The sequence below is a fragment of the Anthonomus grandis genome, chromosome 4, assembly GCF_022605725.1.
Source record: "Anthonomus grandis grandis chromosome 4, icAntGran1.3, whole genome shotgun sequence".
In the NCBI taxonomy this organism is placed as follows: Eukaryota; Metazoa; Arthropoda; class Insecta; order Coleoptera; family Curculionidae; genus Anthonomus; species Anthonomus grandis.
In genome coordinates this window covers 19534342-19550856 of record NC_065549.1, presented here as the reverse complement: position 1 = coordinate 19550856, position 16515 = coordinate 19534342, and the positions used below count along the sequence as shown (strand labels likewise).

General features: G+C 37.4%; 1 protein-coding gene across 1 annotated transcript in view; it reads right to left on the bottom strand.

Moving 5' to 3' along the window:
- LOC126735105 (dynein axonemal heavy chain 10) overlaps positions 1–16515 on the bottom strand; it is a 47679-nt gene that overhangs the window by 2153 nt on the left and 29011 nt on the right. The window contains exons 17-23 of the mRNA XM_050439013.1: positions 6856–16223; positions 6524–6802; positions 3668–3916; positions 3110–3597; positions 2924–3055; positions 1973–2352; positions 1738–1917 (exon numbers count right to left, since the gene is read on the bottom strand). Coding sequence (XP_050294970.1) covers positions 1738–1917; positions 1973–2352; positions 2924–3055; positions 3110–3597; positions 3668–3916; positions 6524–6802; positions 6856–16223 — 11076 coding nt within the window. The remainder of the gene's footprint in view (positions 1–1737; positions 1918–1972; positions 2353–2923; positions 3056–3109; positions 3598–3667; positions 3917–6523; positions 6803–6855; positions 16224–16515) is intronic.

The following is a 16515-nucleotide window of genomic DNA, read 5'->3' as shown; positions in this document are numbered from 1 at the left end:
GATCGCCAGATCTGACATCGCTTGATTTTTACTTGTGGGATAATATACAGGAAAGGATGTTCGCAATACTAGTAAACAGTAAAAAAGAGCTACATCAGCGCATTATTACCTATTTTGAACAGCCAGATTAAAAGCGAAATTAGAAGAGCGACGAATATATCCACCAGAAATCGATTTTATAAATGTTTAGAGAATATTAATAGGCATTTTTAAAATTTCCTATGATACTTTTTTTTGTTACTTTTACGTATAAATAACGGAGTATTTTGTAGTATAAATGACCTTTTTTTATCCATTAATAAGAATTAACTTACAATACGCGGCTACTTAGGTATAGGAATGCTTTATATTAAATCAAAGGCATTTTAACTGTCTATTAGAATAAAAAATAAAATATAGAGGTTCCATTTTTTTTTTTTTGAAGATATGATTTTTCGCAATTTCGAGGACCCTGTATACTGTATGCTGATTAAATTGGACTAAGAGAAGTGAATTAAGATGGTCTCTTAAAGTGATGTTTAAAATTTGAGCTTTTTAGGAGCTTAAATGGCTGAGAAATAGAGAGTCAGTAATCCCCTGGCTTTTTAACAAAAAACATGCAAAATTATTTTTTGTCCCGAAAAACCGCTAGAGATAGGTATAGGGAAGTATGATTAAAAAGACGTTGCATCTAAAAAATCAAAGGTATTGCTATTTCTCTATGTAAGTGTTATAGTTAGTTAACGTATTTGACCCAAAGAAAAGACAGATCTTTCCACTTCAACTTCTCCCTTGAAGTCTTGGTAAACATGACCGGCGGATTGATCTGTAGCCACCAATGATCATCAATGTCATTAACTGGTTAGGATAATTTATCCTTGAAGCCGCTGTTGCAATTGCTGTGTCCTCGGAGAATTGGAATTAGATTTATCTCCTTCGTGGGGACGTCGGACATGTAGAGGTTAAACAGGAGTGGTGAAAGGAGTGAGACTTTTAAGACTTACTCTAAGACTCTACTAAGATTTAATGGGGTAGGAATAGGTGTTTTGTCAGCGAAAATGCGGAAGCTTCTGTTCTGCAAGAATAAGTAGACAAGTCTTATCTGATATCCACTGTGCATAATGCCATATCTTATCGAATGCCTTGGAGATGTCGATGAATATGTATGGTAACCCTGCTTATAGACCAAACTTAGATAGCTAAGATGAGATAGTGCAGTCTGGTGATCTGATGCACCTAAAGTATTATCTCCGCTTTACACGACTTCCTCTATGGTTCATAGGAGACTGATAGGTCTGTAGCTATTATGGTCCTTGCTGATTCACCCTGCTTACAGATTAAAATGATGTGAGCTGACTTCCATTGGGATAGGAAGTGACTGTATAGGAAGACTGCCTTAAAAATAGCAAAGTCATCAAACTTATAAATAATCTTCAATCCATAGTTTTTATATTTACCTGAATTTTTACAGTTTTGCTACAGTTTGAAAATGAAAAAGAACAGGCGTAAGTAGAGAAGGCAAAGTGATTAACTTGAAACCGGTAAAACTCAATTAAACACTATTAATTTTTTTATGACCGCTGTTGATTCATCAGAACTGAAAATCATAGACAAAAAGCATCAGGGCTTCTGCTATTCCGACAGATTGAAGCGAAACAAATTTTGGATTTAATGTTTAATGATTATAGATCTGATTGATCGTCGTCTTTTGATTTTAAGTATTACAACTTTAAGATTATGTTTATTGTAAAACCTTACCGCCGCTGGCCGAAGAACAACATCAGCAGGGTCAACATGCTCCGTCACATAAGTATACAATGTGGAACGATCCAAAGGCCAGTTATGCAACCGGCAAGCAATCTGCACCAAAGCTGCCAAATAAGTTTCTGGAATGTGAAGACCAGAGATCCACAGCACTGTAGGCTCTCCAGTTGTAGACTAAAAAATTGTTAAACAATAGTACAAATAGTTTACTTCCTACAACCCTACTTACCCAAGAGAAATATTGTTGCTGCCTCATCTCAAAATGCTCCATCCATCCTCCCAAATTTTTACAAGTGGCCGGAGCCAATTTTCTCCAGCTGTTTGGTAGTTGGCCGTTGAATAACGAGTATGCGACGTTGTCCAGAATAGCATCCATACCAATTTCGCCCGCAAGCGCTTTTTTTAGCTGCACCAGGGTTCTTCTCATGGTGGCGATAAGTCTGTTAAAGCGTTCTAATTCTTGAAGAAGAACAACTATCGTAGGGGACATCATTCTTTGAAAGTATCTACGAACTTTCCAGACTTCATATTCTTCAGGGATTTTCTTGAGTACGTCATTCGCCACGATTTCTATAAATTCTTCGCGGCTCATTCCTTGGTCAGAAGCAGCTGAAATTTAAACATGCAGAATGGTTAGTTGTAATGACAAGACCAGTCTAAAACTTTGTTCTCAAAAAATAACGAAGTTATGGAGTATTCGTGTTATCCATTGTCATCCGGTATACCTATAATAAAGTAATTGCCTTATCTCTGAATCATGCTTTTACCCTCAAATTCATACTCAGGAACTATTTAATCACAATGTGAAAAAAATATGAAAATATGTCAAGTCGTTTTTAAGTTATGCCCAAAAATGTTTGCTAATAAAAAAAACTTCAAATTCGGAGGCTCTTGAACTTTGGATGATACATTTGTCTTAAACCTAAAAGATTTTTCTGATAAAAGAAACTATCGTACTGATTGATAAATAAAAATGTTGACTAGTAGGTTATAGACTCACATTAAGTATATATTACCTACTATAACCTACGATATTAATTTTTAACTAAGTTATACGTTTGTTTGTCAAATATCTTTCAAAAATCAATTCGTATTAAAACCAACCTGGTTTTTTAGAAATAAATTTAGGGTAGTTTGTTTGGCAATGAAAACACTATATTATAATAAAAAATATACTTACAGACTTGAGGCTGTAATTCGATCAAAATGTTCCACATTTCCTTAGTTGCTTGCGTATAGTATCCAATTTCAGCGTTTGAATGAAGTCCAAATATCTCAGGACTATTTGCTAGTGGAAGTTCATCGATAAAGGCTGTCAATTAAACACCATTACTCAAAATATGAATACGTATACAACAAAAAATACCTATATAGTCCTCCTTTTCTCCGTCCTGAGGAATAAGATAGTCAACAGTACTATCATGATAAAAATGGAACGGCTGGAAAGTATCAAACAAAAAATCTCCCATATATTCATCCATATAAGTTGCTACAATTCTCCTGTCAAAGTCGTCGATGACCCTACCGCCGTACATAACTTCCCCAATAAGGTATTTCAAACTATTCCAAGGTATTCGAGAATCTTTCGCCTTTAAGGCTTTTGTCAGATAAGTGTCCAAAATTTGGACGCAAACGTTAAAATCCGATTCGTTAAAGTCATAACATATGTTCCAACCAATCTTATCATATTTTCGACGCTCTTGAACTACCGCATGGAAAAACGCGAGCACATAAACAAGCGACTTAAAAGCTGGATGTGCGCAAGAATTTAACAACTGACCACGCATCTTGAAGTAAGTGTTACGTAAGTTGAGTTTAAGACCGTTTGGGGGCTCTGTGACTACCTTAAGTGATCTGGAAACAAAATATATTTTATTTAGGTGTTTATTAATGCAATAAGTCAAATCGCTTAATTTTATTGTACCTTTGCAAAATCCCAATAGGGAATGTTGGCACTGGATCGGTGGTCAACCAAAGTCTAAAATCGGGATGAGGTTTACTGATTTTTTCAATTTGCTTCTCCAATGCCTTAATAAAAGACAATAGAAGATGGCAGTTTTGAAACATAAGCCATTGTCCTCGGGAAATTGCGGTATCGAGCAACTGCAGAGCTGTCGGTTCTTGTCCCTGGCCCAACGATAGGTATCTAAATTTGCCACCGCCAAAACCACACCTACAATGTTCCAATAAAAATATGAGCATGCTTAAATATTTATTAAGGAAAAAGTCCATTCTGAAGTGGAGTCAATATAATATTGAAAAGCTAGTAGGGGAAGTCTTATCTCCACAAATAAAATGCTAATCCTCTAATTTCAGGAGTGATATATTTCGGCAAGTGTTTTTGCCATCATCAGACTAGAGTTACTTAATACACATACAAATTTTAAACAATCTTTGTTTAGTTAATCATTGTTTAGAATTTGTGTGTGTGTTAAGTAACTCTAGTCTGATGATCGCAAGAACACTTGCCGAAATACATACTCCTGAAATTAAAGGATTAGAATTTTATTTATGGAGAAAAGACTTCCCTTACTAACTTTTCAATAAAATAAATATTTTATTGTAAACGTCCTTAGGCTTACGCAGATTATAATGAGTGTTGCAATGAAATGATCGAATATTATCCAAGTTAATCGAATAATATCTACATCAATTTGTCAAGAGACATTTAGAGTTTGATCAATTGGATTAATCAATCCTGGGCCATTTAAATGCTCATTACAGCAGTATTCGGTTCATTTAGGAAATGGGAAGAGCGTAAGGATACTTGGTAACTGGTTGAGAGCCGAGTATTATAGAGGAAACCTAATCATACAGACGGATATGTCCAAGACGTCTGGAAGACAATTAAGCTATCCTTAAATTATTGCAGTTGCTATGTTGTGTCCAGTCAACAAGACGTTGCGGTCAACAAGCAAAATGAACAAAAAAATGAAAGAAATGAAAAGAAAAACACGAACGCAGCATGCTATTAACCCAAATCTGCAAAAAAGGAATATAAATTCTAGTGGGACCATACATGTCAGCAGGCTTTTAACTAGCTAAAGAAAGGATACTGATGCTTGCAACGTGCGCATAATTGGCTACTGTAGTAAAACGTTGTCTTAATCAGAGCGTAATTATTTGGCCACACCCAGTAATTTGTTTACAAATATCTATATGAAAAAAAATGTCAAGCTCAATAATCACGAGGATCAAGTTAATTGGACAATGGATACAAAGGCAACAACGATATTTTTAAATGGGCTTAAACCATGAAAGAGACTGAAATAGCTCTCTTTATTTGTTCTTGCAGAATTATCGTGTAATCGATCATGAGAGCGCGGGAGAAACTTTGGCTATGATAGTCATGAAAAAGAACTCGTGACTGCTATGTCATCTTAAGTTTGACCATCTACAAGGAGGGGATGTTGACGTTGATTATGCGTTATGCGAAAACGGATGCACTTCATAACTAGGTTTGCATCACTCTTCAAAACACCGGCGAATGGTTAAAATACATTTACGAGACAAATACTAAAGATCAATAGTATAAAGAAGGTGGTGTGGTAAGTCTGTATGATCCAAAGAAGCATAAAAGACTACTTCCAAGACTTTAAATCTTCTTAGGATAATTCATATAAGGCATAAATGATGTCCTTTAGCGCATTTAAAAGCCTCAACGGGACAAGGCGAGTAATTCAGTAATTCATTTTAATTGACTTGCTCATTAAAATGGGGATAATGGAGAAGTGCACGCTAGCTAGACACAAATTTGGAAAATTTCATTTCCTTACTATCTATCACATATGAATACACTTTGGCAAATTGTGTAGCTCAAGATTTGAATGTCTAGAGCCAGTATCTTGTACAAGAAGTATCGAAAGCTTAATGAATTGCATCAATTTAACCTGGACGTCGGACGCTAATTGTTTTGTTTTGTATAAAAGATCTCGTACCTGGTTACGAAGAAAGACTTACAAAGAAATGCGTTGCGGTCGCGTCAATGAAGGGTCTGTTGGACAAGTGGACCCACCGAAGATGGACTGAGTCCCCTGGTATGAGACAGGCCAAAGCGCACATAGGTGAGCCCTTTGCCTGTCTCACCAAAAATCTACTACGCCTAAAAAGACACGAAATTCGGCTAGTGACAGGTCTTTTAACCGGTCACTGGCACTTAAGAAGCCATCTCCATACTATCGGTATTGCGGACAACCCAGAATGCCGATGGTGCTATGAGGAGGATGAAACCGTTGACCATGTAGTCGGGGAGTGCCCAGCACTCACGCGTGCCAGGTTCAAATATTTGTGTAACACTTTCAGTGTACCGAGTGACTTTAAGTCCCTTAGACCAGAGAGCCTTATCGGTTTCTCTAAGGCCGTTGGGCTCTGGTAACCCCCTGGTGAGGCATGAGGGATTCATCAGGAGACTATACTAGACTATATGCACAACTGTCTTGGCAGCCCACTGTTTCGACAATTCAATTCAAGACTTACAAAGAGAGGCCAAAAACCTAAATGCGCTTGTTTAAAAACTCGTGTTGCAAGTAGGAAAGAATATCATTCCACTACAGGAGTTGTAGTTCAACTCCTTTGTTAAATCAAAATAAATTTAATTATGATTATTTATCTTGACTAGGCGTCAAAATGTACTCATACAATTTCCTAATTAGTACGCATCAGTTTGCTTTCAGCATTGAAGAAGAAAACATCTGATAAAATCATCTGTGCTATTGAAACTTCAGAAAGAAGTTCCACTATAATACTAGGTGGTTAAACCCGATATGAAAGCTTATTTTACCTGTCAGCTAGTTTCATCAGCTCGGCAGTAGGATCAGAGCCAGGACTTAAAATGAATACAACAGGAGTCATGGGGCTGCATTGTTCAAAAATATTATCCATACTGATGACTGGAGGCATAATATACTCCTCGCCCATTATGTCGGTAATGTAGTCTCCCACAGCCCTATACACTCTATCGATTCGAAAACATCTAAGCAATAAAAGTCGCTGAAAAGGCTTTAATGTCTCCTTGTATCCAAATGGAAAGTCTACAGCTTCAGGAGCATCCAAATCATACCTATAAATTAGACTTTAATACAATAAACTTTTTAATAATTGAAATAACCGAACCATTCTTGCCACATATCTACATTTCTCTCAATCTGACTAGGTAAATTTTCAAATAACAGTGGAAATTCTGTGGACAGCTTCAAAATATTCTCCCATCCTTCCGAGGTAATCCATGTGGCTGGCTTTTCCCTAGTAGATTTTTCCAAGCTAACGCTGCCCTTAATAAAGAAGTCGAGTTCAGTCTGCTTTACTTCACCAGCACTTTCTTCCAGTCTGACGGTCATTTGAAACGAAAACAGCAGCTTATGTTTCTCAAATATGCCAGTGCACCCGTAATCATAAACATTTTTTGTTAACATATTTATAATATTCATCAGTCGTCGTTCTAGTATGGTATGAGGCAAGGCTTTTCTTAAAGAGTAGGAAAATACTCCCAAGTATGAAGCTAAGGAGTATTGATACATGGCATTTACTCCCGCCATGTCCGATAGTACAAAGAATAAAATGGCACCCCGCTTGGCAACTGGCCTATAGACATCTCGAAGCTTATCAATATCTTTACCAGTTTGAACAGCCAGATCTAATTTCTCCATGACTTCTGTGGCTTTGCTTTTGGTATTTTCTAACGTAGTCACTAATTCAACATTATCAAGCATATTCCCTGTTGTAGTAGAGAGTTCTCTGAGCAAAGAATCTTCCAGAACTTGCAGCAAATTCTTGTTTACACTGGTTTCAGTAATGAGGTTTTCCCTTTGCTCTTCCAAGTCAGGCCTTTCATTCCTGACAACGACACTCAGCAACTGATCTTCTAATCCCGACAACGTCACGGTGTAGTTAATAACTACCGCACTAGCATAAACAGCAGGGTTAAAGACAGGATTAGAAAATTTGGTAGTCATATAGAGTCTAAAATTGGGATCCCAATCTACCTCTTTATCTCCTAAAACAATAAATACTCTGCCACCAGAGTATTTAACATTTTTCTGAATTACATTGTCAACGACGGGATCAATATAGTCATCTACATCTTGAAATAATACAGGTGCTCCGTACTTAATGGACATATCCAAGTGCTTTAAGAAATCTGAGTCATTAAAATTTAACGTTTTCATATTATTTTTTTCTTCCCTTTTCCTGATCCAATTTAAGGCTTGTTGTTGGGGGTCAATGCACAAAGGAAATCTTGAGGACCGCATAGTTAAAATGCCATTTTGTACACTTAGCTCATCAGGAGGTAAAGATTCTGAGACCCACTGACTCACTTCTACATCAGTAGTTAGATTTCTTTCTAGTCGGAAGGGCAAAGTCATTGGAACCTGACGATCTTGAATATCCGTACACCAATCTTGATATACCATATTTCTTCTAAACTCAAAAGTAAATGGGCCACAGTAAGCAAGAAAACCTGAGCAAAGTATACAGTTACCAACCAGGCGCTCTTTTTCAATTTTCAGGTTCTTTAAGTCTTCATTCCAACGGATCTTCTCCGAGCTGAGACCAGATATTAGTTTATCAGCAGCTTCTAGACGGCGCATCATAATATCGGTTTCCTCTTGAAGCTCCTGTCTTCTTTTCATTGCAGTGGCATACTTTTGATTAAGTTTATCCAAATCAGCTTCAAGTTTTGCAATTTCATTGTAGAGCTTTTCTAAACTACGTTTCGCGTTGTTGTATTCAGCTTCCAACTGTTCTACTCGATCTTTCTTGGGCTTAACCTCTCTGAACACAGCGCAGTAGCCCAATACGGCTTGTACGAATTTTAAAAGACCATATCCTGCCTTGCTGACCGACGCCATATCATCAAGCTTACTGGATTTCTTCATATGAGCTTTGCAAGCACGTTGTTGCGCAAGCGTAATTGCATCACAGTTCATTTCTTGTAATGTTCGAAGAAAGCTAGCTTCAGCCATCATACCTTTAGCGGTTTTCCAGGATACTTCTTTGTATCCTCGCAGAATGACTATGCATTCACATACTACTTGTACAGCTTCAGGTGGAGTAGCAAAAGATCTGATTTCAGTAATGTCAGACTTATCTAAATCTGCTAGGGCGAGCCTAGCTGCTTCCAAGGCAGGCAAAGCTGCAGATAACGCCTCTTCTGCTTCTGCTTGTTCGATACTTATGATTCTTGCCTGTTCTTCAATTTCCGTACTCTTAAGAGATGCCGCATCTTTTTTCTCTGTTGCAATATTGGTACCAGCTTCGATTTCTGCCAACATAGCTTCGCACTCCGCAGTAGCTTTACCAACTACAATTTTTTGCTTTTCTAATCTAGCGTTTAAAATGGCAAGCTCGCCGCTTGCTTCTTCAATTTTAAGAAGACCACTGTTTAATCGATCACACTGTCCATTTATGTAATTCCCTTTTTCTTCGAGCAACTTGAGATAATTGGTAATAAAATCTAAGTAGTGTTTGGGTGTAACGTAATTTTTACGCCGAAGTGTTACAGCATAAGCCTGTGTATAGTCAATGACACTTTGATGCACATGAACAACATGTTCAATGATAGTATCTCGGTATTGTTCAGGAATGTTCGGATTTTCCTTCAAAAATGTTGATGCTACTGCAAATAAGGCTTGCAAAGGCCAAGGAAATATCCAGTCTATAGTACTATTATTAACTAAGCCAGGGAAATTTCTGCAACGCTTACTAAGAATATCACTAGTTGGCGACATAGATAATACCACATGTAAATTATCAATACACGTGCTAATGAAATACTGCCACACATGATCTTTTGCTACCCCATATCCTGCTTTTACAGCGGCTGATCTGCATTGTCCGATTATCTGTTCTTTATCATCATCAGTAAATAACGAAGGCACATATCCGATCATTAGAATATTGTTAATAAATTCCAAAAACCCTTCTTCGACAATTTGTGCTGCCGTAAAGAAAAAAACTGTTGGTTTTTTATCAATACCCAACTGACTGTATAGCTTTTTTAAGTCATCTTTAAACATAATCTCATTATATCCCCTACAAAGTACTATAGAGAACACATCACATTCCGCTGTAAAAGCTGCTAATCTGGTTAAGCTTGATTTACCACTACCACCAACACCCACAAGCATTACGTGCCCTCTTTCCAATCTTAAACCCCTATGGACCCGTGTCAAATGTTCAAGAGCATCATTAAAGAGGACTATATTTAGTTTTTCCTTGCGCTCATTATAGAGCTCAATGATCTCTTGGAATAAGAAGTAGACAGCATCATAGTCGAGCAAATCTTCATAGTCTCGTGCTTCTCCTTCGTTTACGGCATTTCTGTAATCTCCAAACAATAGAGGATCGCGCATGGAGTACTCCAAAATGTCGGCTTGCTCTTCCTGGGCTTCTTCAACAGGTGCATCAGGTTCAAACTGGAAATCGTCATCGTCTACATCTGTCTTAGGGGTTTCAGCCTTTGTAACTTTTGGAAAATACTTTTTTATTTGTTCCACTAACTCATTCCGAACATATTTCTGATCCTCAGTATTGATTAGCCTATCACAAAACACCCTTGTGAATTCGTTTCTCCATACTCGTACAATTTGAGGCAGAGTTTGGAAAAATTTTGGAGTAATTTTGCACAAACCTGCAGTAATTCTTGAAAGATCTCGCATGTTAAAAATATAATGAAATTTACTGGGCGTGGGAGGAAGATGTATTATCAAGTTATTATAAAGATTTAGGGTCATTGTAAGAAGAACTGGTGCAATTTGTAGCTCTTCTGCAAAAGAAGATAAGTGACCGCTTAGTATTGAAGAATAAATATGGTGTAAAGTATTTGTGGTAGGGAAAACTAAGTTCATGACGGTAAACATGGAAATGAATCGCGGATCTACCTCATTTCTACCACCTCCAGCAATACCCATAGCAGCAAAGTATGAAATGTCTTTAAGAACTTTCCAGTTTAAATCTTTTCCTCTATCATACATGCCACCTTTTTCAAATAAAAGTTTTAACAAAGCTATAGGCTGCTGTGTACCGTAATCGTCTACTTGTGGCATGTTCATATCATCTATAAAACAAATAAGTTTCTTTCCCATTGGTGGCCCGTAAATCTCTTTTGTTCTTTTTTCTACTGATGACTCAAGATTCATTTGGACATCCATGGAAGAAGTACGGGAAGAAAAATTAATGTTTAGTAGTATGAAAACCTCCGGATCAAGATGACGAAGAAAATCTTGAATAATCGCTGTTTTTGAAGTACCTGTATCTCCAACTAAAACTATTGGGCGCTTGATTTTATTCATAAGTTGCAAAATGTAGGTAACTCTAACTGTATCCACTGTGGGAACAAGTATCTGAGAAAATCTTTGATCTTTTTCATGAATATATTCAGGTACCAGCCAATCCCAGGCTACCCATACTTTTTCTTTTACATCCAGAAAATAGTCGTAAAATGTAGGAAACGCCATCGGCATATGAATCAAATCACATTTATTTTCAGGTGTATCGTTTGTAGCTAACATGGAAATTTGACTTTTCATGTACTCGTCAAATTCCAAACGACAAGTATCTATTAGCGTGGCACCAACTGAATTATACAGAGACGTGACAAATATTGCATTAATAAGATCTGTATCCACTGGTTCTTCAGGATCTCTAGTATCTTCCTCAGGTTGCGGATAGATGGCGTCAATCATATGGCACAGCTGAGTAATCATATTAAGCCCTGTTTGTGGTATAACCGTCTTCAGTGGATTAACCTGCTTATTGCCCAATGTTCCTTCCATGACATAGGCCATCAAATCAGGTACAATTTTATCATAAAACTCAGAAAATGCCGAACGTTCTGGCTCGTGATTTCTGCTATTTACCCACCTGTCCCAAAATGGTTGATATCCCAAGTTCTTCGGATCGACGTAAACCATTCCGGCTCGAGATACTGTAGCGGGTGATGCATACTGTAAGTCACCAACTTCAAATAACAATGCGCATACAGGCACCTGCAGCCTAATGCGTTCACCATTCGCAAGTGTGAGGAGTTTATTATCATCCATCACAGAATTCATATTTTCGATCCATAGAGCATCTACATCTCCATCGAATAAGATGTAACGCCTTTCGGGTTTCTCGGTCGGTTTGTTCATTTCTCTAAATATATTGGATAGTAGCCCATCAGTCCAGTCTCGAGTTAAGGGATCAAGAATACCATAGAGTTCAATAACTGAACAAGCTTTGGGGTTTAAAGTAAATATCTTCGTAGGAAGACCCAAAACCGTTTGACCTTTTGCCAAAGCATTTATCACCACAGTTTTTCCTCCTCCAGTAGGACCAACCATCATAGTAGAATGCCTAGTCATCATAGTTTCATACATTTGAACTACTTTATCCACTTGATAAGGTAAAACAATATAACGATCTTTGGTCAGCACTTGTTCTATAGCGGCGTTGAAATCTGGATAGCCGACTCTCGGGCAGTCCATACCAGGAAATAAGTCCCTAATTAATCCCAAAAATAAAGGAACATCTTCATAAACGAATTTTGGGTGGTTCATATCTCTTAGAGCTCTCATTAGAACAAGAGCTTCCTTAATATCAGGCGAAGCTCTTTTTAAAACTCCCGCCATTCTAAGCACTGCGTTTAAGGCTCTTAATCCCCAGTCATAGTGGTACTGCTTAGACAACTGTTCTCTAGCTAGTTTGTAAAGAACAGTCATCTTTTTGGCAAGCACTTTCGCTTCTAAAAACCCATCCGAAAAAAGCGAAATTAAACATATCATTTCCAAGTCTGGCACAATACATACTACAGGCCTAAATAATGCCTTTACAGATTCTGGAAGTTCAGTCCTACCAGCGTAACCAGGATTCATTGTAATAAAAATGCCAACTTTCGAGTCCAAGGCAATTTCAACTCCTTCAAAGGTGAAGCGTTCCAATTTCATCATTAAGGCAGTCCGTATAGTCTGCAGTTGGGTAGATATAACAGAAAGAACAGAAATATCAATTCGGTTGAACTCATCAAAGCATCCCCATGCGCCGCATTGAGCTAAGCCAGCCAAGGTTGTTCCAATAGCCTTATAGTCCATTCCTTCTCCACAATTCGTTACGATGCACAAGAGAGCCATAGCTTTAGCGAGATCTTTTGTTGTTTCGGTTTTACCCGTACCTGCTGGGCCTGCAGGAGCCCCGCCCATGTGCATTATAAGTGCCTGAGTAATAGTGAGATAAATCCGGTCCGTGAGAGGAGTGATTACCAATCGACCGTTAAGTCCCATATATTCGTAGCCGTATTCAAACGAGCCAGTGCATTGAGTTACCCAAAGGTTATCTAATTGGTTGACCCAATAAAAGCGAAGTTGACTTTCCCACTCAAACTCTGAGACGTCAGTCACGCTGTCTCTTACAAAGTTCTCCACTATATCTCTTGCATGAACCTCAATGATGGCTATAGTTCGAAATTTTGTGCGATCATTAGGTGTCAGATCGGCCCTCACGGTTATAACAATTTCATTTAATTGGTTATTCAGCTGCTGAAGATACTCTTTCATAGCTCTCTTGTTACCTTTCTTAATCTTTACAAATACGTTTTCAACCTCGGCGGTCCACCATACTTGACTCCCTGCTAGACATATCATTCCCTGGTATTCTAACATCCACTGAACACGTGGTCGTCTGATTTTACCGTAGTAGAAAATGGCACTTTTTGTTATAAACCTATTTGATTTACGCATTTCTTTTAAGACGTCATTCATCCAGTCTTCCACTTTACCTTCTATATAAACAACATTTCTAAATTCCATAACTTCCCCTTCACCAGATATCATAGCTGATGCTATTACACGATCATTGTTATCAGTACCGAATCGTAAAGATTTAATATTGTCAAACATTTTAATCATGTGGTCTTGAACAACTGTATGTTCGCTACTGCCCAGAATAGATAGCAGCTCTTCAGTGGATATAAAATAAAATCGAGGAAATCTTCTCCGTTTTGAATCCAGATAGTCATTTAAGGATTTCTGACATCGGTCAAGACCAATACCCAACCCTTCGAATTCTTCTAATCTTCCAGGGATTGTGCACACTTCCAATACAATTGGCCTTTTAGCGGTATCAAACATAATTCGTCTAAATGCCTTATCAATCTCGTCAAACTTCTTAGCCTCATCCGGAAGCTGTGATCTTATATCACCTCCTACGAATATTCCTTCTAAATATAACCATTTCCTTTGCACCGACAACCATTCATCTATCACCTCACTAATATTTGCCAACGTCTTCTCCCATTTCTGCACCTGCCCCAAAAACGGACCAACAAATTGTGAACCAGCCATGCTTTGCAAGTTCATAGAGTTATCTTCTAAAACTTGATTTATTTCATCTGTAGGGCCGATAATAAAACCTCGATCATCGTTTCCTTTCATATGCTTGTAAACGATAAATGCAATTGTCTTCCATGTGTCCGCAATCTCCAAGACACCCCTTTCTATAGCTAACTCCTTTATGGCGTTATTAATAATCTCTTCGGCCATATCTTGAAATCTGTGTAGTTCCATTGCAAACATGTTATCTAGAGTAAACCTATCAGGAGCCATATCGAAAACAATTCCAGTCTTCGCCATTAACTGCTTCCAATGTCGATCTCTTAAAGCTTCATTCTTTAAGGCTACCATTAGTGGCACTGAGTTTCGAAACTGTTTCATTTTAATTTCCAGTGTTAAACCAACAGGCATGTTACGAATTTCTTTGGGAATTTTGCGAAACTCTTTTAGAAAACCATCAATACCATCCAATAAAGCTTGGGGATTCAAATTGGCCCATAAAGTTTTGCCCCAAAGCTCTCTAGCATGCTTTTGAGCTTTGTAAACTTTGTAAATAACATCCATGCCCTCAAAGTCTTCTTTTGCTTTAATATAATCTGAATAATCCGCCAAAGGAATATCAAAAAGCATCTCTGCATTAACTAAATCCACTCTTCTGGTTTCCAGGTTGCCAAATTCGATGCGATATTCTTCCATTAGTTTGACACCAGAGTCTAGATCTTCTCCTACTGCTCCAGGACCTTCTTTGTTAAACCTTTCTAAGAACTCTCTTAAAACATCCAAGAAAGAGTTAATTTCATTTAAGGTCAGCAAAGCAAAGCGTTCTTTAGTCGATTCCAATGTTTGTTCTCGATAAAGTCCTGAAAGTAACAGGGATTTCCAATCTTTCTCCAGTTGATGAGCTAAAATCTCATGTTCTGGATCAAACTCTATGTCATGTTGCTTTAGCATAGAGTATATTTCTTGGAATCTCAAGTAATCTAACTCTGCTTGAATATTGTGTTTACGAATTGTTGCAATAGCATTCATGATTGCCTTGAACCTTTCCAAGCCTTTTATGTTTCCCCTAACAGTCGAGTGGAGCTGTTCAATCATTTTCTTCATATCAATCATCTCGTCATAAGTTTTTAAATCCAATAACTTGCCCAATGTATTTTTCCATTCAATACAGTGAAAACTAATAGTGTTCAATAACGGACGAAGATTAAGGCGGATGCTGTCTATATCTATAAAACTTTTATTATTAATCATATTATCAGAGATGTCCTTGTAGAACATAAACTTAGCATCGTAGGTTTCTAGCGTGACCATTCCCGACATAAACTTTTCACTCGTCGATTCTTTTTCAAAGCTCCAAAGCATTTTATATCGTTTCCACTTTTGAAGATACCGATGCACAAGCATGATAGACCTATGTGCCGTTTCTTGTAGCTTCTGTACAGCTTCGCTAATATCAGGAACCCTCATAACTTCTTCAAAAAAAGAAAATAAAAATGCCTCCCTTTTTGACGTCTGGATAGGTTTGCACATCAGACAAGTCTCGTGCATCCATCGAGGAAATATCTTGAGTCTATTAAAGAAGTCGTGAGTGTTTCGCACAATGATGTTATAGATTTCTGAAGCAGTGGGTCTAAGCAGTATTTCTGGTGTAACAACCAAAGCGTCTACTTGAAAGAGTAATTCTTTTAATTCAAACTTGGAAGTAAAATTTTCTAGGTTCTTTAAAGTCATTCCTATTAGAGATTTGAAAATTTCAACTTCCCAAAAGGAGTAGTAACTATACATTTCCGGCGAGTTTCCAGTGTTAGTACCCAGAACCAGATATTCCAGTTTTATCAAGATGGGAGCGAAGGACTCATAGATCTTTATCATACTTGATACCTTATCAGTACGTTTGTCATACATTGTATTAAAAAAGTCTTTACAAGGAAGCCGCTCAGGATTTTGTTTCGCCGGTATAAAATCAAAAAGATTGGCGTTTCGTAAGATTCTGATTCTGTGGTATAAATCTTTTTCAATGTGCTCGATATGCTCGAAAAGGGTATTGAGAGCGGTTATGAGCACTTCACACTCCTCCGCATATTCGTAGACACTTAATGACGACCATTTGATGCGAGAGAGTCCTTGCTGGATGTAAAGTTCCACGTCGCGGAGTTTAGCTTTTAGAAGGATCACCTATAAGATTCAAACAATTCAGAATTGTATAATTATGGTTGTTCTTTAAAATATTTTAAAATCTCATAATATTTAACATTTTGTCTCTTCAAAAAGTCTAGTCAAAAACATATCACAGGGGAGCGACAGTATCGTTAAATTCATTGATGTTTTTATTACATTGCGATCCAAAAATAATTAAATTGGAGTAAATAATTTAGTAGATAATCATACAACCTGTAATGGATCTTTGTCAAAAAAAAATTCCTGTAAATTATTCAATTTTATAGGAATTGACCAAATTAAAAATAGA